The sequence below is a fragment of the Pseudophryne corroboree genome, chromosome 2 (assembly GCF_028390025.1).
Source record: "Pseudophryne corroboree isolate aPseCor3 chromosome 2, aPseCor3.hap2, whole genome shotgun sequence".
Classification (NCBI taxonomy): Eukaryota; Metazoa; Chordata; class Amphibia; order Anura; family Myobatrachidae; genus Pseudophryne; species Pseudophryne corroboree.
This window is the reverse complement of record NC_086445.1, coordinates 606491777-606519373: the sequence shown is the minus strand read 5'-3', so window position 1 is coordinate 606519373 and position 27597 is coordinate 606491777. Positions and strand designations below refer to the sequence as shown.

General features: G+C 40.4%; 1 protein-coding gene across 2 annotated transcripts; it reads right to left on the bottom strand.

The window, feature by feature from the left end:
- Window positions 1-616: 616 nt before the first annotated feature.
- Window positions 617-17719, bottom strand: LOC135039506 (KN motif and ankyrin repeat domain-containing protein 1-like). Of its 2 annotated transcripts, XM_063954738.1 has the most exons (5): window positions 17558-17719; window positions 11687-11711; window positions 9476-9537; window positions 3758-5675; window positions 617-1029 (listed from the first exon to the last, which is right to left on the bottom strand). In XM_063954738.1, the coding sequence occupies exons 3-5, from the start codon at window positions 9501-9503 to the stop codon at window positions 1023-1025; spliced, it is 1953 nt and encodes a 650-aa protein (XP_063810808.1). In that variant the 5' UTR covers window positions 9504-9537; window positions 11687-11711; window positions 17558-17719; the 3' UTR covers window positions 617-1022. The 2 variants fall into 2 exon arrangements, with proteins under 2 accessions (XP_063810808.1, XP_063810807.1); XM_063954737.1 differs by lacking the exon at window positions 11687-11711.
- Between the last annotated feature and the right edge of the window lie 9878 nt (window positions 17720-27597).

Genomic DNA, 27597 nt, shown 5'->3' with positions numbered 1-27597 from the left:
TGAGAATGTTACACAGTGGTTGTAGATAGTATGAATGAAGTGCAGAAAGCGTGTGAGAACAGTAGGGCTGTTACTTAATCAGACAGGGAGGTCAGTGTCCAGGCTGTACAGGCTGCAGGCGTTGGTGGTAGTGGATTAGGTTACTCTCTGTAGTATTTTGTTTGCAGTTCTTTTGTGGAGGTGGGGAAGATAGTCTGCTGTCCTTCTGTTTCTCTCCTGTTATCTCTGTGTATCTCCAAAGTTCATATCCTCATACTTAACACTAACATACTTAGCAGCTAAGATGCTTTGCAGCCAAATATATACTGATTAAATATAAATGCACACATGGGGGTAAATTTACTAAGATGGGAGTTCTATTTAAAATGGGATGTTGCCCATAGCAACCAATCAGATTCTACTTCTCATTTATATAGCACCATCTAGAAGATAATACCTGGAATCTGATTGGTTGCTATGGGCAACATCCCATCTTAAATAGAACTCCCATGTTAGTAAATTTACCCTATGGATCCAGGCTTGATTGCTAAAAGCACCCACCCTCTAAAACTCCCCCTACAACAAAAAGATAGCACTAGGTGTTATATTGTTCTGTAGTCCGTAAGCACTGTCAGAATCACACAGGAAAACTTTAATCAGTTATCAGATATTGTACATTTATGAATAAAATTGTTTTCTTAGATCCCATTTCCTGTTTTAATGTATTTCAAAAGCAACATAATTAAATACAAACCATAAAAAGACAAACTACTCCCCCATCTCCTGAAGAATTATATGAGGTACTGGCATACTGTGGAAATCTGCAGATGTATTTTTTTTTTTAAATATTCTTACTAGATTACAACTACAGTGTATAAACATACTATTTTTATTGAAACATATAGTTATGAAATAAAATTGTCAAAACAACAATGGCAGTCACTGAGGGAGCAGCTATGATGTAATGCACCTCAGTTCTTTTGTTGATAGCAGTGACTTTCCCACCATCTTCAACAGTTTAATTACTTAAGACCTGAGCACAGTCAGTGACTAAAAGAAAGAAAAGAAAAACAATATGTAAAATGATGAATAATTCATATTCCAGCAACATATTACCTGTTAACACTATAAAGGATATACAAAATTCATATCCCATACACAATCTTTTAATTCTCTAATACACTGTCAGCTTTACTTATGGCACTAGTAAATTATATACTGTATATAGTGAAAATACATATGCATGTTTGCACTTCATAGCCTCCTACATGGCTCGATGGATCTATACTTGATGCATATATACTTCATTGTCCAACTTAAAATACTGACATGGTTTAAACTAAAAAAATCCACCCCTTTTGACAAGGGCCATATATCAATTATATAAAAAATTCACTGTTTGTTCATCTGTCTGGTTATGCATTCGGACACCCATGTACTGATTGGGATGAAACCAATGAGGTCCAGTTGGATCCTGGCCAGGTTTAGGAGGGTTATGGTCCCGGCTGAACCTCATGTAGGAATGCGCTGAACTGAACATTGACTCAGAGAGCCTGTTCAGGTCCTTCCACTGGATGGATTTGGAAGAAAACTTCACACAGTGGTAACATTGGATCCCAGAAGACATACTAGGGAGTTAGGGTCAGTCAGACCTCATGGCAGAATGCGCTGGACAGCTTTGACCCACGGAGCCTGTTCTGGGCCTTCCATTTGATTGATTTGGAAGAAAATGTCACTAAGTGGTTAAATTGAATTCCAGCAGCATACTAGAGGTTTGGGGACCAGTTTGGACCCATCGTTGGTGTATGCTGGACAGAACATTGACACAGTGAGCCTGTTCTTGGCTTTCTACTGGATGGATTTTGAGGACAATATCACAAAGTGGTAACACTGGATCCCTGAAGACATACTAGGGGGTTGGGGTCCAGTTCGGACCTACTGTTGGTGTATGCTGGCCAGAACTTTGACACAGGAAGCCTGTTATGGGCTTTCCACTGGATGCATTTGATAGAAAACTTCACAGAGTGGAAACACTGGATTCCATAAAACATACTAGGGTGCTGGGATCCCAGTCCGGGAGCTTGTTCTGGGCCTGCCACTGGATGGATGAAAACTTTAATGAATAGTCATAATTGACAGAAATAACCATTATTCAATGATCTGAAATAACTGACTGAAATAACCAAATATCAATACACTAAAATAACTGACAGTAATGGAGGTGGGTGGAAAAATGCTGTGTACCCAAAAGCCTTGGAATAGCAACATTGATAACAGACAGAAAACTTTAAACCCATCTCCTAACAGAAATGTGATTATAAAAGTGAACAGAAAGAAAAGCTGGGGATCAAGGCTACTGGTGACACACCAAAAACAAAAATGACACTGGGCAGACACCTCATTTCTCGAGGACATACACTGAGACTGGATGGGGGGAGGTTCAGGGGAAGTGTAAGGAAAAATTACTTCACAGAAAGGGTAGTGGATAAGTGGAATAGCCTCCCATCAGAGGTGGTAGAGGCTAAGACTGTAGAGCAATTTAAACATGCTTGGGATAGGCATGTGAATATCCTTACAAAGAATTAAGGTTCAAAAAGGGTTGAGGTTGCCTAAAGGATAAAAAAAGGGGCAGACTAGATGGGCCAAGTGGTTCTTATCTGCCGTCAAATTCTATGTTTCTATGTTTCTATGTTTCTCATAGGTGTGTTGGAAGAGCTACTAATTATTTTAAATATGTTGACAGTTACATCCAACTCATTGCTAACTTAATAACTGGAAAATTTTAATCCGGGCAACACCGGGTACTTCTACAAGAGTATATATTTAAAGATACTGCCATTTAGATTTTTTTTTAAATAATGCCTCCATGAGCTGTGCTTTTATCTAAAATTAAAATATTCGTTAGTTAATAGTTAGAATGCTAATTAGGGGTTTTAAGTACATTTACTAACTCTGGGGTTTGCAAAACCTAATGACAGAAATAGTCCAGTCCCACCCCCATCACCAGTCACCTGCATCTTCTCTCTAGGCCTCTGAGAGGATATTACGAAAGTAGACAAGTATACTTTATGTACAGATGTGTCCACATACACATTTCCCAGAGATTTAGCCATACTTTGTGATTTTTCTTAATTTGCTTCTTTAATATGCTATTTTATCCATAGTGTATGTGGACACATCTGTAAATGGCTAGAAAGAAAATATAGTACACAGTATCTACTTTGTAAAGGTTTGTACATTTTTTGTCTAGGATATATATTTTGGTATATCTGTCAACAGTGGAACAAATGAAAGGGCCATTGGTCTATGGAACTTGGGAGTATGCAAGGCTAGAATCTCAGATATGTAATGCAAAAATTTGCATTACAAAGGCTAGAATGCAAGGCTAGAATGGCAGATATGTAATGCAAAAATTTGTCCCTGGTGTGAAGGAAATGTGTGAAGTCAATGCAATATGGGATCAGTTTAACTCTTATTTACCAATCCACAAATGGATCAGATGTTAGTTCTACTATAAGAAATGCAGCACTGTATATTATGAACAACATACTTTGATTTTGTTTTGTTGCAATCTTTAAGCATACTGGTATCTGCCATTTGTTTAAATAATAATTAATTTATACAGACATAAGCAAATGATAAAAGTAAAAGCAATGTAACATAATACCACTATATGTAAGAGTGTGTGGTTACATTTCAATAAAAACATTTTTTATCATAGACTTAAAAGCTATAAGTAAAGATATAAGACAGAAAGCTCTGATGTTATGCTACTTACAAACTACATCTTTCCACATTTTCCAGATTCTTGCTTCCCTTTGTAACTTCATTCTTTTCATCAATACTGTCTTCAGCTACTCTGCATGGGCTTTGAATGTCTGTAGACTGCGTGTAGCTCACTTCTGTAGATGAACAAAGTGCAACTTTCTCTTCATGCACCTTGTTTTTTGCCATAGACTCATCACACATGTCCACAATGTTTTTGACATGCTCTTTATTTGTAGCAACATTCATAACTTCTGGCTGACTTTCTGTTTCTACTGCATTCTCACAACATGATGACTCTGCTTCGTTATTTTCCTGAGTGTTTTCACCTTCATATACCACCATCATATCTGACATGACTCCAACTGTGTGTGTTTCTGTGACACATGTTATGCCAGTGGAAGGTATGTCTGAAGAGTAGGTAATTGCAGTGTCAGCTTTTAAATATTCTTCTGGTGATTTTCTGAACATTGGAACATATGTTTCAGGTGATGAATCCAGAGTCTGTGGTTGCAGCTCATTTTCTTTATCTCCCACATCTACGAATTGTCTAGAGAAGACAGCTAGCCTTAGCTCTTCCAGCTCATCCGCTGCGGCTTTTACATGATCTTCAAGCATACTAATCACTGCCTTTTGATGCTCTATTGTATGCTGGAGAAGTTGTATTTCCTTGTCAGCCTCACAAGTCAGTCCCAGTAGTGATTCCATTACCCATACTCCAACATGTTGCGTCTCAGTAGTGCATTGTACTGCCACTTCTTTGTTTTCTTGTTGAGACCTGTAATAGAACACAGCATCCTCCATACTGAAATCGTCTCCAACTGCAATGGACTTGTGGGAGTTTTTGTTTACTAGTTGGTGGCGAGCAAGAGATTTCTCAGTTACCATTTTATTGGTACCTGTACTTTTATCTGTATCACTTAGTTTTTCTGTGAGTCTTTTTAGCTCTGCAATTTTACTTGGTTTAGATGCTATAGACTCTAAGCCATGGTCCTGTTCAGAAATAGAATCTAAGCTTTTCTTTGAATCACTGTCATTCAGTCTAGAATCATTAACAGTTGTTAGGTCCTTACCAAAGCTTGTTTTTTGCTTCTCCATATCAACCATCAGCTGCTTTTTTTCTTTGTCCAACTTAGAAATCCTCATCTGTAACAAAGGAATGACCTTCACCTGTTCTTCCAGATCTTTCAGTTGCTTTAGTGAAGCAGCCATCTGCTCCCTTATATAGTGCAGATGAGTTGAAGTAGTATTAGTAGCTGGGGTGCTTCTTCCAGAATTTACAGGACTGATTTTCACAGATCCTGAGAAACCTTCATTCAACATAGCTCGTCTTTCTCCACTTTTATTATGATGCACAGTTAAGGATGTCTGGGTGAGGTTTGGTGAACTTCTGCTAGCAGCACTAAGCTTTGAAAGGTTTGAAGGTTGACATGTTCTTCCTTGTACTTCTTCATAATACAGATTTAGCTGCTCTTGTTCAAGCCTCTTACGTGTCTCAGCCAGTGTTTTCTCAACACGAGAATTTTTTAAGTGAGACTTTGATGAAGGAGGAGGGAGCAGTTTAATAATGGGTGCTGGAGAAAGTGGGTTAGACTTACGCACACCCAATGTTTCTTTAGGGCCAGAGGAACTAGTTTCAGTTTTGACATCATAAAAAACAGAATCTGATGTTCCATCCTCACTAAAGTCCAATGATTCTGTTGAAAGCCAAGTACCAGTTTGACTTGATAGGCTTCTTAAGGATGATGTTGAGCGTCGTGGTACCCTGGGCTTTCGGTTACCTGTCACTTTTTTCAAGGTCTGACCACTCTGAATGTCATCAACATATTTTAAGAAATCCAAATCCAACTGAAAACCGTATGGAGTTTCTACACAGTATGAAGTTTTCTCATTTTCATTTTGTTCCCAGTAAAGAAAGGGACCTCCAAGATCTGTTAAAATGACACAAAAGTATCTCTTAATTAAATAATAATTAAAAAAACACTTAACATTGCTCTAAATCCATAAAATATAACTTATTGAACAATCAGAATATAAAAGTAATTTCTTCTTTACTATATGCCTATTATTATTATTATTATTATTATTATTATTATTAAAAGTAGTAGTAGTAGTAGTGGTAGTAATAGTAGTAGTATCATTTAGTTTTATTATTGTCTACTGTTATGTCAGTCTTAAGCAGAACAATAAAAATAAATTACACCTAATAAAATGAAGACAAACTAATTAATGTAATAAGAGAAGAAAAGGCCTAATCAGGAAACACAAAGGGCACATGCTGGCTCTTTGACAGTCCACAATTTAAGTTCATGTAAAGGTTGCCACTCTGCAGACAGTATAATTTTTACAGACTGACCTGGAAAATTGTCAGTAAACTAATTTGTCAGTAATAAAAAATGATCACACTGCAATCACATGCAGAGCCTCATTTAGAGTTAGGAAGGTAATTTTTTTTTATCAAGGTACAGTTTTGTTCCTTGATAAAACCACGTTGTACTGTGGGAGGAGGGCAAATGTAAAATGTTCAGACAAATTTAGAATTTGGATGGGAGTGGATACTGGTTCCAAATTGTGGTATAAATATAAAGTTCCCCAGTATTTACGTGTAGTGTACTACATGCAAAAGTGAACTGGTTCTTCCCTGCATGCCAAAAGACATGTATATTCACCCCTTGTATTGCAATATGCTTTGTACAGTTCTAAATTTGCACAATTTAATTGAATTTGCTCCCAATTCTAAAATATTCACATAGTTATTATGCATTCTTGCAAAATATTACATCAGCTTTAAAATTCATATACAAATTTCATGTTTTTAGTCAGATTACATACAATATTATTTAGAATTAAGCTACGAGAGGAACTTACAGTGAAACTTCTGAAACAAAGTCATGTTAATTTTATGTGGAGAGAGGAAGTTGTCTTTACTGAAGAGCCAGGAGCCGTGTGTGTTAGATTTACAGGGAAACCTGCAATACCATCTCAACCAGGCACTACTGAGGGGAGAATTCAATCGGGTGGCAAGTTTAGTGATTTAAAAAAAAATTCTGTACCTCACACCCAATTTTGGATTACCACGGGTAAACATGTTCCCGATACCCATTGTATCCAATAAAAATAAAATGGTGCTGGGTTTCAAGCACTGAAAAGCCCACGGTGCATTACTGTAGTTAAAAAAAAAAAGAAAGATACTTACCTCTCCTGTGGGTTCCAGTGGTCTCCAGTGTTTTCTGCGGAACTTGGTGGTCTTCCCTCAATCTTGCCACTGGGGATTGCTGGGATTCTCGGGGGTTGCTGGGAGGCTCTGGGGCTGCTGGGAGATGTAGTTGTCTCAGTGTCCGGCTCCTGGGGGGAGGACACTGGACAGGGAGGGTCCCACACACACTCACGTACACAAACACTCACTCACTGCTGCTGCAGGAGTCCAGATCTTGATGCTGGTGGAGTAGGCACTGCTCCAAAAGGTGAGTATTTACTGACTAATTAAGCTACAGTAATTGGAAACTTACAATTGCTTATTGGGAGGGGGGGGGGGTGCCAGTGCATGTCCCGGTGATTTTTCCTAAATTGAGAATTTTGAAAGAAATCAGACTTGCTCTGGAGGTGCAAGGTTTTCAGTCCCATAATTGAATAGCAAAATCCCTGTCGGTTCTGGAAAAACCCTGCGCTGTGGGGGGGTTTCAATTTCCCCCCTGTATGCTCATTGCAAGTGGGCACAAGTATGTGTTCTGTAAACAGTTGTCTGGTGACCATTTGTGCTTTGTGCTGTTTTCTTTTGGCCATGTTGCAGTGTTAATTTTGTGCACGAAAATTTAGACTAAAAGTATTCGTCGACAACAGTTTATTTCAGTACTAAATATGACTAAAATTAGAGTAAAATTAAAACTGAGATCCACTGACTAAATATTTATCAAAACAAAGCAAAGAAAATGACTAAGACTAAAGCTACATTTAAAATCCTTGTCAAAATTAACACTGAAAGTAGGGTTTCCCATTTTTAAAAACAAAATTATGCGTTCTAGATATTTTCAGAAAGTGAATATGACCTGCTGTGTTGGAAATAGGATTGTGTATTGCACTTATTTGTTCTAACATAGTTAAGGCATTATTTTCTATATGAAATATGGGAGCACTACGGTAAGTCAGACTCAGTATGTAACACATTCTCATCATACTGAGCCTCGATTACTGAACAGATAGTTAAAGGTATGCAAACTTCTAAAGGGAATTTTAGAGAAATGTTCTTCAGCAAAATTTATTATAGTATCATTAAACTGTTTGCAAAATTAGACTAAAATGAAAACTGAGATCCATTAACTTAATCTTGACAAAAACAAAGCAAACGAAAAAGACAAAAATGTGACTTTAAACCAACTCCAATTTTAAGTAAGCAACTAAACTAAAACTAATTTGAAAATCCTTGTCAAAATGAACACTGCCATGTTGAAAACCAATTTGTCTCCATGTGCGAGATTTAAAAATGCACCCCCCATAACATAAATAAATGTGCCCCCCCCCAGATAAAAAACAAAACAAAACATGCTCCCGGCAAGGACCTCGTTAAAATGAGCATGGCCTCGTCTGAAAAGACTACCTTACACCCCAGTTTTTGACCCTGCACCAACAGATCATGGCCACCATAGGGAAAAAAAATTCTACCATATTAAGCCCCACACAGTAATGCCCCTTGCACCATATTATGCCACACACCACAGTGCCCTTGATACATTAAATCCCCACGTTATGGCAGGCAGAGACCCCATTTTCCACATTACGGCAGGCAAGTGTCCCCATTTTCCACATTACGGCAGGCAAGTGTCCTCCTTTTCCACATTACGGCAGGCAAGAGTCCTCATTTTACACATTACGGCAGGCAAGAGTCCCCATTTTACACATTACGGCAGGCAAGAGTCCCCATTTTACACATTACGGCAGACATCCCCATTTTACACATTACGGCAGGCAAGTGTCCCCATTTTACACATTATGGCAGGCAAGTGTCCACATTTTACACATTACGGCAGGTGTCCCCATTTTACACATTATGGCAGGCAAGTGTCCCCATTTTACACATTACGACAGGTAAGAGTCCCCATTTAACACATTACGGCAGGCAAGAGTCCTCATTTTTCACATTATGGCAGGCAAGTGTCCCCATTTTACACATTACGAAAGGCAAGAGTCCTCATTTTACACATTACGGCAGGCAAGAGTCCCATTTTACACATTACGGCAGGTGTCCCCATTTTACACATTACGGCAGGTGTCCCCATTTTACACATTATGGCAGGCAAGTGTCCCCATTTTACACATAATGGCAGTCAGAGTCCCCATCGAGACAGATTGAGAGAGACAGAGTTACTATACTTACAGAGGTGATTCCTGACCTTCGACTCCTTTCCAGTCGCTCCTCACGCTGGCCGCCTCTCCCTCTTCCTCTTCATAACTTGGCTCCCCCTCCTCCTCAGTACTCCGCTTTGGGGGGCGGAGTTTTGCGGAATGACGCGGTTGCGATCACGATGCAACCGCGTCATTCAACGAAACTCCGCCCCCGAGCGGGGTACTCAGGAAGAGGGAGGTGGGGGAAGCAAGGAGCCACAGTGCGATTGCATGGCTCGCCTGCCCCAAGAAACTGCCCTGTTGAAAACTCACATCCATACAGTAACTATATGTTAAATTACTTAGCTTTCATCTTAAATGTGATATTTATAAAGAACCTGTAGGTCATTACCTGGAAGGTTATTAACAGACTGTGTCATCCCGATAAGATATGAGGTACAAGCGCTGTTAAGCCTGGAAAAGAGATATTACACAATAGTGAAACATAAAAAACACATAGACATGTTCTATATTGTATAGCACAATACAAATATTAATGGTTAAATAATTATTTAAAACATAATAACATGCACTGTAAATGGTCAACAAAAAGAGCAGATTAAATTGATACTATTATAGAAGAAAGTAATCAGTGTAATTTTTGTTTTTTCATACACATCCTCCAGCTGCTAATACTATAAGTTGAATTGATATTGACGCTGATTTTCAGAGCAATAATATATACTAAAGTTCTTTTACACTCAGTTACTTTTCTGTATTATAATCCTTCCAATGATTCAGTATATATCCCGATGGATGGGATGACAGCGGTCACAATACCGATAGCGGAATCCCGACCATCAGAATCCCGACAGCACCTCCATAAGTACCCTAACCCTCCCTTTGTCCCTTACGCTATCCCATAACCCTCCCTTGTTGGTGCCTAACCAAAAGCTCCATTGGGATTTTGATGTCGATCTTATGCAATTATTATTATTATTATTATTATTATTATTATTATGGAAACAGATGATAATAATAGCTTGCCATTTCTAATGTTTCTGGTGGGCAGCAGCAAGTCATTCGGGTAGTCTAGGTCATATATGCACACTGCTGGTGTATGGACTTCCAGTAGCAGAATATTAGTAAGAACTAGAAACGACTTTTTTTTAAAGAAGGAACAATTATTTATTTTATTAAGATAGCATTTTTTCCTTTTACAATTTTACAATCACCATCCTGATATGGAAAAAGTGAATAGGGGACAGCAGCAGTACAAGTACCTCCAATCACTATTACTATCTCATGATGATAAGACTCGACAATAGCCACCTCCAGCAATAGTACAGTATTTGTTAAAATCACTGTGGAAAAATATATCTATGGTGAAACAAGAGTTTTTACTGGAGATAGGAGATTTTCAGGGCCTCATAAATACCTCCCCAAGATTCTACACATTAAGGTAACACACTTCTAGCTAATGTATCTAATATGCAGTTATGTATAGGATAGGGGTTATATTTTCAGATAAGTCTATTTTGTAATTCATTGTTCTCAAATATAAAGATCAACAAAGGCTGACCTATTATTAATCTCAATATTACCACTGGTATGGTGTGGCAGGGGTTGATCCAATTTAACCACTAACTTGATGATTTCTACAACAAATGAATTAAGGAAAAACATATCTACAAATAAGACACATAGACATATTGACAGGGAAAAAGGTGAGCATTAATTATTTATTGAAAAAAGGGAAAATATATGGTGGTGAAGAAAGAATAGCCTTATACACAGTTTCGAGAAAAAATCCAATAAAAGGTGAAAATGGGGGCCAACTCACAGCCCATAACCATTCAAGACTTAGATGAGGGCCAACTACATACCAGCTCTTTGCCAACAATTTAGAGTATTCCAGCTAGGAAATCACTGTTATAAAACAGCAATTCAGCCCAAAAACTCCACCCTTGAACTGTTACATGACTACATAAATCAGACCATAAAAAGGGGATACCCTTTAACCTTTACTCCTGAATGTTTTCTGACATATCCTAGTACGTTAAATTCTGATAGACATAGAAAAAGCCTTCTGTCTTCGGAAGAAAGAAAGATTATTCTTATTAGATTTATAAACATTTTGAAAAATAAATAAATTAATAATATATACAAACCGTGCAAACAGTAATAATTATTAGAGGAATTTCATATTCACATTGCACAAACATTTCCAAAATATTTCAAGCCAGTGTGAGATCAGAGTAGAGCCCCCAGACCCCAGAGTAATAATACCAGTTTTGCTTTGCCCAAACACTGGCAAGCCCCACATGAGCTGCACCAGCAGTAGTTATGCCATTTGAAACACATGAAACTATTTATCATTATACAGAAGTATATTAGTTGTTATTTTAATAGTTACAATAAAAGTATAATATTGTTGCCCCATAAATAACATACTAGGTTTTTAGATTCATAGTTTAACTTATCACTCTTTAAAAGGTCTGTGTGGGCTTCAGTTTTGATTAGAACATATATAGCTGTAATTGCATGAGAGAGCAAATACTTATATAACAAATATAGTACTAGACAGAAAGATAGTCATAATGTAGGTGTGTTCATTAATTACCTGGAAGTTGATCATTCAGTGGAACCTGAAGTAAAAAATGAATTTGTATTGAAGCTTTGAAAATTCTGACTGTAAATGTAATCATGTGTATGTCCCTTGTGCTACATAACAGTGGGTAAATGTCCTTTTCAGAACCAGGGTAAACCACTTCATTTTCCTTCAACTGGGATGCGGTCATCATCCCACTGCTCTGGATGCCGGTGGTCAGGTGACTGTTGCCGGAATACCGACACCGGTCGGAATCCCGCCACCAGAACCCCGACTGATGCCATCCTGAATGCAAGTATTAGGGTCAGGGTTAGAGTTAGTGACTGTGGGGGTCAGGGTTGCCATCAGAAATTGTGGGGCCCAGAACTGTCAATATAGAGCGTGCCCCCCCCCCCCCCAAAAAAAAAAAAAATCTGCTGCACTGTTCCACCCCTCTGTGATGTCACACATCGTGACGTTACATATAGGTGAAGAGTTGTGGACCTACAGGAATGATTCACAGAGAGCTGATGCACAGGACAGACTTGTTTTAAGAAGTACTCCTTGTGCATCAGCCCGCTGTTGTTGCACAGCCTGGTGTAGCTCTCCAGGTATAAGTGGTAGAAACCAGGGGTGGTCCCCTCTCTCTGTTTGGGCCTGGGACTCCAGTACATGCAGTCCCCACTAATGGCTGCCCTGGTGGGGGTTATGGTTAGTACCCCAGGGGGAGAGTAGCCATAGCTGGGTTAGGGTTATGGTAGGGGGTTGGGGAGGGGTAAATTAATTACCCTGTCCCCTCTTGGCATTATAACAGTCAAGATACTGTGGGTATCACAACCCTTCTACTAGTGGTGTCATTTACTTTAGAGAAGATCCAATTAGTGACGGGTTTTTATCAGAATCTCATGCATTACTGTAATGTGGGTTTTCCATTCAGGATAACCTCACTTATATTTGCTCACATACCACAGAGGTGTGAGCAAAAGTGAACAAGGTTTTCCCTCCCATTATTTCCTACAATTTACCTATGATTCTGTTAGTTGTAGTCAGAGCTACCACCAACTGTTACGTGGACTATTCAGATATCTGGGTTACCAGGTGGTACTAGGTGATGCTCACACAATTACCCCTTGCTCAGCAGTCTTTTAGCCTCCTGCAATGCTAGGCTTCACCTTTAGCAGCTGCCTTTCCAGGATGAATTAGATTCACCCTGTACTCAGATGTTCCCAGGTCTTAAGTAAGGACAAGGCGACTTCCACTGGGCACAACCTTGATAACCCTGCTCAATACTTAGGCAGAAAAAATAAAAAAAATTGTACATAGGTGCAACAATGTACATGGTGATATATTGATAAACACTGAATGAATACAAAATGCAACAATGCGCAGGGTGGTATAATAATAAACATAGATGATATGTAAATTCAACAATGCACAGGATGATATAAGCATCTTAACCAAATATAAATGCAACAATGCACAAGGTGTTAACAATAATGAAATAACGGCAAGAGCCTGTGTGGAAGCTCCACACAAAACCTGAATTCTAGGTAAGCTGGATCTAATCAGGAAAACGATCTAGACAGGGTTTCAGACTCTTAGGAGTTAAAAGGGATGACAGGTTCTCACATGTAGCAGGAACTATCACCAGCAGATTGGGAGTGACCAGGAAGTGCATATATAGGGAGACACTCCCAATCAGAACAGCCAGAAAACCAAGCCTCCTGATGAGGGGATACAATGCAGCTGGACAGCTAGACACACTAAGGAAAACTACTAATTATACAGCAGCTGAGGCTGAACACAAGGATACATGCAGCAATCCAGCTGCTGGAGTGAAAAAGCACAGACGTGCCGCTAGCGGCTTGTAACACCAACATTAAGGGCCCATTTCACGAGTGATAAATTATTTATTACTCTTTTTTAATGGTGAAAGGTGCTTAAATACCTTTCTGGTATCTATTAGGGAAGATACCACAGATTATCTAATTAGAGTGAGCAGCGCTCGGCTACTTTCTCTAGCCCAAATTGTATGAGCTTTGTATTTAACAAAGAGTCATGTCTATGACTAGACCACTTCTTGTGAAAGCCCAATCTTTCCAGGTCCATCAAAGTCACAAGTGGATCTGGCGGGTAGGCACCCACAATGCAATGCTGCAGCTTCATCTCCTGATCCCTCTGTCTGTCCCCTCCCTCACGGTCTCTGCACACCCCATACTCTGCTGATCCTCTTCACTTGTTGGTGGTCAGGAGACAGACAATAAACAATTATTGCCTGAGGAAGCAGTCTGACCACTGAGAAACACATTGCAAATATCTGAGTGAAAACTCCCCTCTTCCACATCATTTTTATTTTGTATAGTATTTTTAATTTACTTACATTTTCAGAATTTTTTAAAATTGTTTATAACGTTTTCAATTTGTATTACTAGGTGACAATGAGTGGATGCAGGGTATGCTAAATGTCACCTATGATAAACCAGCACACTCTAGGGTTTTGAATTTAACAATGATTAGAATAATACAAAGATTATATTTAGAGTGTATAAATATCACCTTTGTATTATTCATATAATCTTTGTATTATTTTAATCATTTTTATATACAAAATCCACCAACTGTGTGTGTAAATCTATCTCCCAACCAATGCCTCCCCAGCCATTGACCTCACCGCACCGAACTGTTAAGTGCTGCTAGATATTTTATTGGTTCAGAAGGATTTTTACATTTGTAAGCATCATTTATTTTACCATCATATCTTTGCAATTCATTATGGACCCTAATATAATATACTAGCATTATACTGTACAATTTGTTCTGGAGTGAGGGACTGAATACCCAGATATTACAGAACTATTTAAATACACCTTTATATACAGTATTCTTTACCTTATATCTTGATCAATCTCAAATATTCATTCACTATCCCATACAAAATGAGAGTACTTTATGCTACTATTCACCATCCCTACTAAGAGCCCTTAGTAAATCAGGATTCGCAAGCTAGTGTTATATTTTAAAGTTTACTTAGAGCAGGGGTATTTTTCCAGCGCCAGAGTACAAATATCTCATCCACTTGCTGCTTGGCACAGTAGTGTTAAATACTAGCATCAGTTACCTAAACAGCACTGTGATCCGCTGCAAGAGCATGCGCTACATTGCTCCTGTTTCATGTTTTTTTCTTGTTTAATTGGGCCATAAATTAGATTCAGGTTGGTAGTCTTGAGGATGGTTGCAGAGGGCAGTGGGTAGGATCTGTGCATGTGGAAATGCATATATTTACACCACAAATATGTATTTATATCAAACTCTAAATCAGGCCCTGGGTTTATTTATTTTTTTAGATGCAATTAGAATGACACACTTGATACTTTTGTATTCAATTAATACACTTCACATGAGTGGCTTTAATGTGGAAATGTGGGAATATGGTACATTTAACACACGGAACTGAGTGAAAGGTTAGGGTCTTATTAATTTTGGGGGTCATTCCGAGTTGTTAGCTGGTTAGTTTTTCGCTACGGAGCGATTAGTCGCAAACTGCACATGCGCAATGTTCGCAGTGCGCCTGCGCCAAGTAAATTAGCACAAAAGTTTGGTATTTTACTCACGGCCTAACGAAGATTTTTCATCGTTCTGGTGATCGGAGTGTGATTGACAGGAAGTGGGTGTTTCTGGGCGGAAACTGGCCGTTTTATGGGAGTGTGCGGAAAAACGTTGGCGTTTCTGGGAAAAACGCGGGAGTGTCTGAAGAAACGGTGGAGTGTCTGGGCGAACGCTGGGTGTGTTTGTGACATCAAACCAGGAACGAAACTGACTGACCTGATCGCAGTGTAGGAGTAAGTCTGGAGCTACTCAGAAACTGCTAAGAATTTTCTATTCGCAATTCTGCTAATCTTTCGTTCGCAATTCTGCTAAGCTAAGATACACTATCAGAGGGCGGCGGCTTAGCGTGTGCAATGCTGCTAAAAGCAGCTAGCGAGCGAACAACTCTGAATGAGGGCCTGATCGTTAATTGTTGGTTATTAACTAACACAAATAAAAAAACAAATGACATGCCATTGCTACCTTGAGATTCATGGGATGTCACTGGGGATCCCCTAATGTGTTTAGCTGCAGTAAATGCAATGTAATGAAGAAAGCAGCATTCAAGAAACTGTAAACAAGCATTGAAAATGCTAGTATACTGCACAGAACTAATACCAATGAGTACCTAGGATAAGTTTTGGGGGTTTGTACTCTTTTCTGAGCATTTGTGGGTCTGAAAAATTCATGTGATTTGAATAAATTTCACTTGTTACTATACAATTAAACCCCATGTTCTGGCAGTAGGGATTCCCTACCATCAGACTGCCGGCAGCAGGATCCTGATGGTGAAAATGCCGGCAATCTTTGGCAAGTCTTCTATGGCTAACCATAACCCACCCCTCCCACAGCCTAACCCTAACACCCCCTTCCCTCTCCCACAGCCTAACCCTGCCCTCCCCACCCACAGCCTAACCCTAACCCTCAAACTGACTTTTTCAAATTGAATTTTCGCCTGTCGGGATCCCTTCACCGGTAATCTAATGGTCAGGATTGTGACTATCGGGATGCCAACTGCATCTTGACTAATCAAATCAACTAGTTAGTAAGAAGTGTAAGGACATTTAAAGATGTCACTATGGAAACACCTGCCATAACAACTTGTTAGCTTTGGCCACATAAATCAAGATCATTAATCAATTTTGTTTTCATTAGTGTGATACTTTTTCTGTTTTTTCTTTGTGGGCTTGTTTACACATACAGTATGTTCTGAAGAAATACGCATGAAAACTAACACGTCAGATGTATTTTGTTGGTACACTTCCAATAATTTGTCATGCATGCTATTTTACTAATAGAATTGATTGAACTGGGACAAGTAATACAAAGAGTTTGGTTTTGCTACATTCCAAAATGTTAAAGACGTCATTACAAATTTTAGAGCACAATGATAGGTATGGCAAAAATAGTTCTATTATTACATCATTTAAAAAGTGGCTAGGTACTGTAAATGAAACTTACAAAACGAAGCTCGTAGTAATAGTACCTATGTCCAACAGCAGAATTAAATCTGTTACCCGATATTTACATTTGCATAAACTACAAACCTACAATATTGGGTGTATCAACATTTGGAGAGAGATAAAGTGGAGACAGATAAAACACTAACCAATTAGCTTCCCACTGTCATTTTTCAAACGCAGCCTGTAAAATGAGAGTTAGAAGCTGATTGGTTAGTGTTTTTTCTCTCTTAACAATATCTCTCCCCATGCTTTTGTCAATACCCCACACAGTTTAAGGTAAATTCATGTAAAAAGATCAATGTCAATGTGACAGAATCTCCGATTGGAGTTGTGTTGCACTGTCCTGAATCTCAGAAGAGAAATGTCTGCATAGACAGTGCAGTATACAGATATATACTGTATTTAGTCTATTCTAGAAAATAAGAAAATGTATCAGTTTTACATCCACTGTATTTGCAGCTTATTAAGCAGATAGTAAGCAGATAAACACATTATATTCCATTATAAGACACACAGATGCAAATATATATTAAAACAAAATATCATAGCTGCAATCTATTTTTGTATCCACTGGTGAAGCAATATTAATGATACGTGATGTTAATATATGCACAAAGGTATCCTTAAAACTGTACTCACATGTTGAGAGGTCAGCTTTTTTTATTATTTTACCCAAGTATTTTTACTATTTCGCTATTAACTATGCCTTTTTGTTTCCGTTATAAACTAGAACAGTTCTGACATAAACTGATTTAATAAACCAATAATAACAACACAACCGGTGAAATTACTAAAATACCACAATCCGCCATTGCTGCACAAAAAGATTGCAAAACAAATGTGGTTATGAACATACCTTTTCACCACTGACTTTCTTGAAGCAATGTTTAGTAGTTGAGAATTATTTGAGATTACCCAAAGAAATCCGAGAATATGGTTAGAGAAAAAGCTTCAAGCTGAAATGAAACTTGTAATAACATCTGTTGTCACAAGAACCGTCTGCGATTTCCTGAGGATAAGCCAGTTCTGGGAAGCAGCATTTCCTCTGGAAAACCCTTCATTGTTGTACAGCTAGAACATGATTCCAGATTGTCAGGAATATGCAGCCAGCTTCCTGACATAAACACGAGTTGGGCCAGTGCAAATCTTTAGAATTCTTTACTTTGTGACATTAGAGTAAAAGAACATTTTTCAATTATCCCATTTTATCCACATATTTATTTCTAACAAGTCAGAACAGATTTTTCTTCACCTTTGCCATTTTATAAGCACGTTCTGTTTATATATCATAGTGCAATTAGATTAACAGATTAGTTTTGCAAATCTTGGGTTTCCAGTCTTAAAAATCTGGAATGACTTTGGTTTATTCATTCCTCAAATGCCATTTTTAGTTGTGGAATCTGACACACCATTTAAATATATATTTTGTTTAATGTTTATCTAATTATAGGTTTTACTTCCATCTATTTTTGTTAACGTTTAATACATAATTTAGTTTCTATACCACACCCTATTATGCAATTCCTTCTACATTTTTTACAGATATCTATTTCATGTACTCACCAAGTGTTGCAGTTCTCAATATTAGCTTCAATGACAGGCTAAAAATACAAGTTCTATTGTCTGCTGATGTAAAGAACAATGGAATAAAAAGTACACTACGTCATTATCATTGTCACAACTGACCTGGTACAGTTGCATGGGATGTGACCACAGTCAGCTAAGTCAGTAAAGGAAAGTAATTATTTATTAAGTGTGAAGTAGACAAAGTTTACAAGATTTCTTCCACCATAAATACTTCACCAAGTATTTATGTGAAACAAAAGTGCATATATTCACTGTAGAGGGTTAGTGGGTGGATATAGGGCCTAATTCAGACCCGATTGCTGCAACGGCAGTGATTGCAGCCTAAAGCCCTATGTAGTGTGCGCATGCACAGCGGCCACACTGTGCACGCAAACACAGTGAGATGCAATAGCTTCTCACTGGTGCAATCACCTCTGCCTGATTGACGGGCAGAGGCGGTTGTGGGAGGGGGTGTGCCAGTGGGTGTGCCAGTGGCATTTTAACGCAGTTTGGCAGGCGCGCTCCGGACAATGAAGGTGTTGCTGGGGTGCGCGTCGGCGGCTGCGTTATATCACATGCAGCCGCTACACCCAAAACATGGTGGGAAGCCGCCTGCCTCCGCAGCTAGATGTCACAGATTGTGATCATAGATGTGCTATTTTTAGCACATCTAGGATCAGCTCTGAATTAGGCTCATAGGTTGTGTCTTCCATATTCTAAAATCCTACAGTATATCCAAAATAGTGCAAAATCCAATTACTATTTTTTTGAGCACAGCTGAGATAGTGACACCTTTGCTTTCTGATGGTTCATTGAAAAACACATTTTTATGAACCAAATTATGAAAAATATTGTATAAAAGTACATTCAGCCTATGTGTATGAGGTGTACATGAAACATTAATTAATATTATATTTAGACTTGGGTCCCATCCCCAAATGTTTAATTATGGTATGCAAATATTCCAACATATTTAAAATCCAATATTTTAAATACTTCTGTCCCTAAGCATTTTTGGAGACTCAACCTGTATAAGGTTTCTAAAATACAGTATATTGCTAATAGTTCAAGTTAAATAATGTAAGTTGTGAACAGTACTGTAGCCGTAATCGGTCTGGCTGTGGCTCCTGTAAGGGAGTACAAAGATTTTAGACACATATCCAGTTGTCTATCCTGGAATTCCTTAAGAGAGGATGCAGTCAGGATAGGGAGGATGGAACTTTTAATTAAATGTGTCACATGAGCATCTACTGTAGGTGGATTTTCCCATTTTGTACCATCAGTTGCCGGTAATGGGTAAAAGGAGTTGAGCCTTTTAGAAATTTTCAATTTCTTCGTTTGAGTTTTTCAAGCCTCCTTCCTAACTTCCGAGAAGTGATCCAAGCGCTGAAACTCAGCTACCACTACCTTCTGCCACTTGCACAGAGAATCCTTGGTCATAGGGGCTGATTCAGAATATTCTAGTTGAAGTGAGCATACAGTGTGGGTTGGCTATAGTTCAAGGTCAGATACAGTGCATGTTGAATACAGTACGAGATACAGTGCAGGTCAGATACAACAATAGTGCACTTACTGTGGCTGGGAGTGTCAGCGTTGTCCTCAGTTTGGGGCTGTGCACAGTGTGGGGGTGTCCTCAATGCAGAGGTGCCAGTGGTGTCCTCAATGTGGGTATGCCAGCGGTGTCAGCAGTGGTGATTGAAGCCGGGGTCCTCAGTGCTGGGGTGTTGGTGTTGGCAATGAGGGGGTGGTGGCTGTGTCCTCAATGTGGAGGTGTTGGCAGTGTGAGGGTGCCAAAGGTGTCCTCAGTGTGGGTATGCCGGCACTGTTGACAGTGATGAGGTTCAGGCATTGTCAGCAATGCAAGGTTGCTGGCCGTATCCTCAGTGCTGGGTTATTGATGGTGTCCTCACTGCAGGGGTGCTGGCAGTGCAGGTGTCTCAGTGGTGTCCTCATTGCAGGGGTGCGAAAGGTGTCTTCAGTACAGGGGGTGCCAATGGTATCAGTAGTGTGGGTGCCTCAGTGGTGTCCGCATTGCAGGGTTGCTGATGGTGTCCCCATTGCAGGGGTGCTGGTAGTGTCAGCAGTGCAGATGTTCCAGTGGTTTCCTCATTGCAGGGGGCCAACAGTGCCCCCATTGCAGGGGTGTTAGCGATGTGGGTGTCCCAGTGGTGTCCCCAGTACAGGGGTGCCAACGGTTTCAGCAGAGTGAGTGTCCCAGTGGTGTTGGCAGTGCAGGTGTCCCAGTGTTTTCCTCTGTGCGGGGGTGCCAGTGGTGTCAGCATTGTGAGAGTGCCAGTGGTGTCATCTGTGCGAGGGTGCTGGCTGTGTCGTCAGTGCGGGAATGCCACTACTGTCCTGGGGGAGCCAGTTGTGTTGGCAGTACAGGCTGTGTCCTTTGTGTGATAGTGTCGGCAGGCAGTGAGGGGGGTGCTGGTGATGTTCTCTGTGCTTTGGAGCTGGCTGTGTCAGCAGTTCAGGAGTGCTGGCAGTGTCAGTAGTGCGGGAGTGCCGGCGGTGTCCTCAGTGTGGAGTGTCAGCTGTGTTGGCAGTGTGGGGCTGCCAGCTGTGTTGGCAGAGCAGGAGTGCTGGCAGTGTGGGTGTCTTAGTGGGGATGTAGTTATGTGACCGGTGGTCAGGAGACTGCCGGTCACAATACCGACACCTACATTCCAGCCAACCACAATCCTGACAGTCAGCATGCTGGCTAACAGGGACTATTCCCACTCATGGGTGTACACCAAGCCCACAGTGACACACACCCACTCAGTGGTGTCTGCATTGCAGGTGTGCTGGCAGTATCGGCAGTGCGGGCGTGCCGGTAACCTCAGTGCGGGAATGCCAACTCTGTCGGCAGTGTGAGGATGGCAGTTGTGTAGGCAGAGCAGGGGTGCTGGGAGTGACCTCAGTGCAGGGGCATCGGCAGTGTCCTCAGTGTGGGGGTTCCGACAGAATGGGGAGGGTTGTCGGAAGCATGGGCAGCAGGGGAAACACTGCAGGAGGACGGACGGATGGCACTTTCCAAAGTCCCATTGAATTTGGTTTACACTGCCTCAGATAGGGATCCGAGGTATGGAGAGAGATCAGAGCTGTGTCTCGGATCTCCCCAGATCCCGGAAGTTCGGGTGGGCTCGGTTCTCTGAGAACCAAGCCCGCTCATCTTTAATATATATATATATATATATATACACAGTATATATATATATATATATATATATATATATACAGTGTATATATATATATATATATACAGAGAGGTTCTTTCCAAGCAAAGTGCGCAATAAACCTTTAAGTGCAGCTACACCATGTACTTGAGAGGAAATCCACAAACACTCAGAAGAAATAAACAAAATACAAATGGAATAGTACAAAGCAATACAGCACACTCTCAGGGACCATGTATCCTTCCACCAAATAGATATAAATAAAAATAAATAAGGATTCACCCTTTAATTATCCGGTTTCTCAAACTGGCAGGGTGGTCTATTCAAACATCCACAGAATTTAATCTGAAAAGACAGGTGTTTCTCTTCTCCCCAAAATGTTTACAAAAAATAGAGTTAGAGAAACACAATTAACCATATAGTGTAGTAGTCCTTTTAATAACATGAAATCAAAAGTTCCACATTGCACTTACAAAGGTAGAAAGAATATTTGCGTTTGTATCATGATATCCAAACGGCACTTCTGCTCCCAGTAGATAATTCCCTTCTCCTTCTAGTTTTTGAACCAGACCATAGACCTTGGAAGATATAAGCCTCTTATCCCTAGACACTTGCCAGCATGTCAGGGTTAAAGAGGTATGAAATAATAGTGCAGTATTTCTTAAAACCAAAGACATTTTAATACCAAAAGCACTTACAAACAACATGAATACAAGCATGAAAAAATACTCCAAGTGTGGCATAGCAGCAAACATATTCAGGACCCCTGTCACCTTCCTAGATGGAACCCAAAAGGAGAGAGGTTGAAGTCTGGACTTTCAGCCCCAAGGAACAGGTCTCCCGATGTCCGTCTGCCTGGAGTTACAATGTCCCGCTTAACGCGTTTCAGACCTTCAGGTCCTTCTTCAGAAGCATGCAGGACAGGTGGCTATAGGTCTCCCTTTATACCCCATTTGAATTGTACACCAGTGTTCCCACTCGCGTTCCCCGGCGAGCCGGATGGGACCGGCATGCGCCGATCACCCGGAAGCTGAAAGTTCTTTGTGTTCCATATGTGTTCCAAATGCCGGTGACGTCAATAGCAGGACGTCTCTTCTTAATAGCTCCATACTCTGTAGTCTGAATTAGTTCTTGTTCCATTAGCTTAGAGTCCACATATTTGACAAATGTGCTCATAAAAGTGTCCATATAATCCATATAGTCATAAAAAATAAAAAAACATAAAACAACAAATACCAAGCAGCAGTTCTATTACGCCTTTATTATTCAAAAATAAAGTGCTAGCATGCATAAAAATAATTAATTACAAAGCAGCAGTTCTAGTACGTCTTCATTATTAAAAAAAATATAATAAAGTGCTAGCGTGCATAAAGATAGATTAAGGTGCCAGAGGGGTGATGAAAAGTGCTAATGCAGAAAAAGATAAAACAAATGAAATGGATACAGGGATAATCATGTTAAAAAGCATTTAAGCTCAAATTCCCCGTTAAGTCCCTTGGGAACAAGGGTCCCTAATTCATGTATCCATTTTATTTCAGATTGAGATAGACGTTTGTTTATATCCCTAGTACGCCATTTGGGTAAAATTGACTGGATTCCACAGAATTTTTTAATATAACATTCTTTACACTTGTGAGCTTTCTTAAAGTGCGCAGATACAGTGTGCATCTCAAGGCCCTTGCGGATATTGTACACATGTTCCGCTAATCTGACCTTTAGGCACCTTGAGGTCTTGCCCACATACATAAGGCCACATGCACACTCCAGTACGTATATTACGTTTCTGGAGTTGCATGTGATAAATACCATTGGCTTCAAATTTTTTAAAAACACTTTTCTCAGATTTCACTGTTTCACATAGTAGACACATCTGTGGAACCCCTTGGTTCGTATGCTTTGTCTAAATTCTATATTTATGGTACTTGGAACCAGTTTCTCCTTTAGAGCAGGTGCTCTCCTGTAGATAAATACTGGTTGTTCTGGAATAATGGGTCCTAAAACCGGGTCTTTTTTTTAAAAGATTCCAACGATTCCTAAAAATTCTTTCTATACCCTTATGGCAAGCATTATATTGGCTAATGAAGTCCCAATCAAATTTCATACCTCTTTAACCCTGGCATGCTGGCAAGTGTCTAGGGATAAGAGGCAAAGTAGAAGCAGAAAGGAATTATCTATTGGGAGCAGAAGTGCCGTTTGGATATTATTATACAAATGCAAATATTCTTTTTACCTTTGTAAGTGCAATATGGAACTTTTGATTTCATGTTATTAAAAGGACTACTACACTATATGGTTAATTGTGTTTCTCTGACCCTATTTTTTGTAAAAATTTGGGGCAGAAGAGAAACACCTGTCTTTTCAGATTAAATTCTGTGGATGTTTGAATAGACCACCCTGCCAGTTTGAGAAACCGGATAATTAAAGGGTGAATCCTTATTTATTTTTATTTATATCTATTTGGTGGAAGGATACATGGTTTCTCAGAGTGCACTGTATTGCTTTGTACTATTCCATTTGTATTATATATATATATATATATATATATATATAGTCAGGATAGGAGGAGCAGCGGCACTCACAGGACTTCCAGAACTCACTTAATTCAGGTCACCGTCCCCATCAATTGAAGGGACGATCCAATGCATGCTGCATTGCCGCTGCTGCCCCTCTCCTGATTGCATCTATAATCTATCACAGGGCACCCAGGCATTGTGTGACGATTACACGGAGTGCCAGTCACTTGGTCTGTTATACACACACACACATATATATATATATATATATATATATATATATATACACTGCTCAAAAAAATAAAGGGAACACTTAAATAACACAATGTAACTCCAAGTCAATCACACTTCTGTGAAATCAAACTGTCCACTTAGGAAGCAACACTGATTGACAATCAATTTCACATGCTGTTGTGCAAATGGAATAGACAACGGGTGGAAATTATAGGCTATTAGCAAGACACCCCTAATAAAGGAGTTGTTCTGCAGGTGGTGACAACAGATCACTTCTCAGCTCCTATGCTTTCTGGCTGATGTTTTGAAAGCTGGTCGTGCTTTCACTCTAGTGGTAGCATGAGACGGAGTCTACAACCCATACAAGTGGCTCAGGTAGTGCAGCTCATCCAGGATGGCACATCAATGCGAGCTGTGGCAAGAAGGTTTGCTGTGTCTGTAAGCGTAGTGGCCAGAGCATGGAGGCGCTACCAGGAGACAGGCCAGTACATCAGGAGACGTGGAGGAGGCCATAGGAGGGCAACAACACAGCAGCAGGACCACTACCTCCGCCTTTGTGCAAGGAGGAACAGGAGGAGCACTGCCAGAGCCCTGCAAAATGACCTCCAGCAAGCCACACATGTGCATGTGTCTACTCAAATGATCAGAAACAGACTACATGAGGGTGGTATGAGGGCCCGACGTCCACTGGTGGGGGTTGTGCTTACAGCCCAACACCGTGCAGGACGTTTGGCATTTGCCAGAGAACACCAAGATTGGCAAATTCGCCACTGGCGTCCTATGCTCTTCACAGATGAAAGCAGGTTCTCACTGAGCACATGTGACAGATTAGTCCAGGTCTGGGAGGAGATCCCTCAGGAGACCATCCGCCACCTCATCAGGAGCATGCCCAGGCGTTGTAGGGAGGTCATACAGGCACGTGGAGGCCACACACACTACTGAGCCTCATTTTGACTTGTTTTAAGGACATTACATCAAAGTTGGATCAGCCTGTAGTGTGTTTTTCCACTTTAATTTTGAGTGTGACTCCAAATCCAGACCTTCATGGGTTAATAAATTTGATTTCCCTTGATAATTTTTGTGTGATTTTGTTGTCAGCACATTCAACTATGTAAAGAACAAAGTATTTAATAAGAATATTTAATTCATTCAGATCTAGGATGTGTTATTTTAGTTTTTCCTGTATTTTTTTGAGCAGAGTATATATACACATACATATATATATTATACTACCTAATGGTCTTATGCGGGTTCTCTTTTCTTGTAGTCACTATCTATGCCATACCTCCCAACTGTCCTGTTTTTATCTGTACAGTCGCATTTTTCGGGCACTGTGTTGCTGTCCCAAACACCTGCCATGGAGATAGGGTGGGAAATCACTGTCTTACCTGCTGCACTGCATAGCAAACCAGGAAGCATCTAAACACCCAGCACGATGTGCAAGGGGCATGTGTTATGAAATTGTGCCCTTAATGTGACAAAGTCAGGATTCCCTCCTCCCAAATGTTGGAAGGTATGGCTATGCACTTTAGATTAAATCTGGGCTCTGCTTCTGCTTAAATATGTGCTTTTAAGCCATTGTAACTGAAATAACAAAGGGCCTAATTCAGACCCGATCGCTGTGCTGCAAATTACACTGTCCTGCGATCAGATAGTCACCGCCCAAGTGGAGTGAACATTTGCCCGTGCAAGTGTGTGAATGCATGTGTACGCTGTGCGAAAATTCCCCTCAGTCAGCGGACAGCTGCAAAACCGTTCGCATCACACTCACCATCTAATGTTTTTCCCATTCTGTGCAGTCTGTGCGTAGCTCAGAAGAAGAAATCAGACTGATCGGGGCCGGAGTTGGCATCACACACCCTCCCTGAAAACGCTTGGGAACGTTTTTCCAGACACTCCCAGAAAATGGGCAGTTACCACTAGAGATGAGCGGGTTCGGTTTCTCTGAATCCGAACCCGCCAGAACTTCATGTTTTTTTTCACGGGTCCGAGCGACTCGGATCTTCCCGCCTTGCTCGGTTAACCCGAGCGCGCCCGAACGTCATCATGACGCTGTCGGATTCTCGCGAGGCTCGGATTCTATCGCGAGACTCGGATTCTATATAAGGAGCCGCGCGTCGCCGCCATTTTCACACGTGCATTGAGATTGATAGGGAGAGGACGTGGCTGGCGTCCTCTCCGTTTAGAATTAGAATAGATTAGAGAGACACTTGATTTACTAATTTTGGGGAGCATTAGGAGTACTCAGTAGTGTACAGTGCAGAGTTTTGCTGATAGTGACCAGTGACCACCACTTTTATTTATAATCCGTTCTCTGCCTGAAAAAAGCGATACACAGCACACAGTGACTCAGTCACATACCATATCTGTGTGCACTGCTCAGGCTCAGGCCAGTGTGCTGCATCATCTATATATATTATATATCTGTCTGACTGCTCAGCTCACACAGCTTATAATTGTGGGGGAGACTGGGGAGCACTACTGCAGTGCCAGTTATAGGTTATAGCAGGAGCCAGGAGTACATAATATTATATTAAAATTAAACAGTGCACACTTTTGCTGCAGGAGTGCCACTGCCAGTGTGACTAGTGACCAGTGACCTGACCACCAGTATATAATATTAGTAGTATACTATCTCTTTATCAACCAGTCTATATTAGCAGCAGACACAGTACAGTGCGGTAGTTCACGGCTGTGGCTACCTCTGTGTCGGCACTCGGCAGCCCGTCCATAATTGTATATACCAGTGACCTAACCGTGGTTTTTTTTTCTTTCTTTATACATACATACTAGTTACGAGTATACTATCTCTTTATCAACCAGTCTATATATTAGCAGCAGACACAGTACAGTGCGGTAGTTCACGGCTGTGGCTACCTCTGTGTCGGCACTCGGCAGCCCGTCCATAATTGTATATACCACCTAACCGTGGTTTTTTTTTCTTTCTTTATACATACATACTAGTTACGAGTATACTATCTCTTTATCAACCAGTCTATATATTAGCAGCAGACACAGTACAGTGCGGTAGTTCACGGCTGTGGCTACCTCTGTGTCGGCACTCGGCAGCCCGTCCATAATTGTATATACCACCTAACCGTGGTTTTTTTTTCTTTCTTTATACATACATACTAGTTACGAGTATACTATCTCTTTATCAACCAGTCTATATATTAGCAGCAGACACAGTACAGTGCGGTAGTTCACGGCTGTGGCTACCTCTGTGTCGGCACTCGGCAGCCCGTCCATAATTGTATATACCACCTAACCGTGGTTTTTTTTTCTTTCTTTATACATACATACTAGTTACGAGTATACTATCTCTTTATCAACCAGTCTATATATTAGCAGCAGACACAGTACAGTGCGGTAGTTCACGGCTGTGGCTACCTCTGTGTCGGCACTCGGCAGCCCGTCCATAA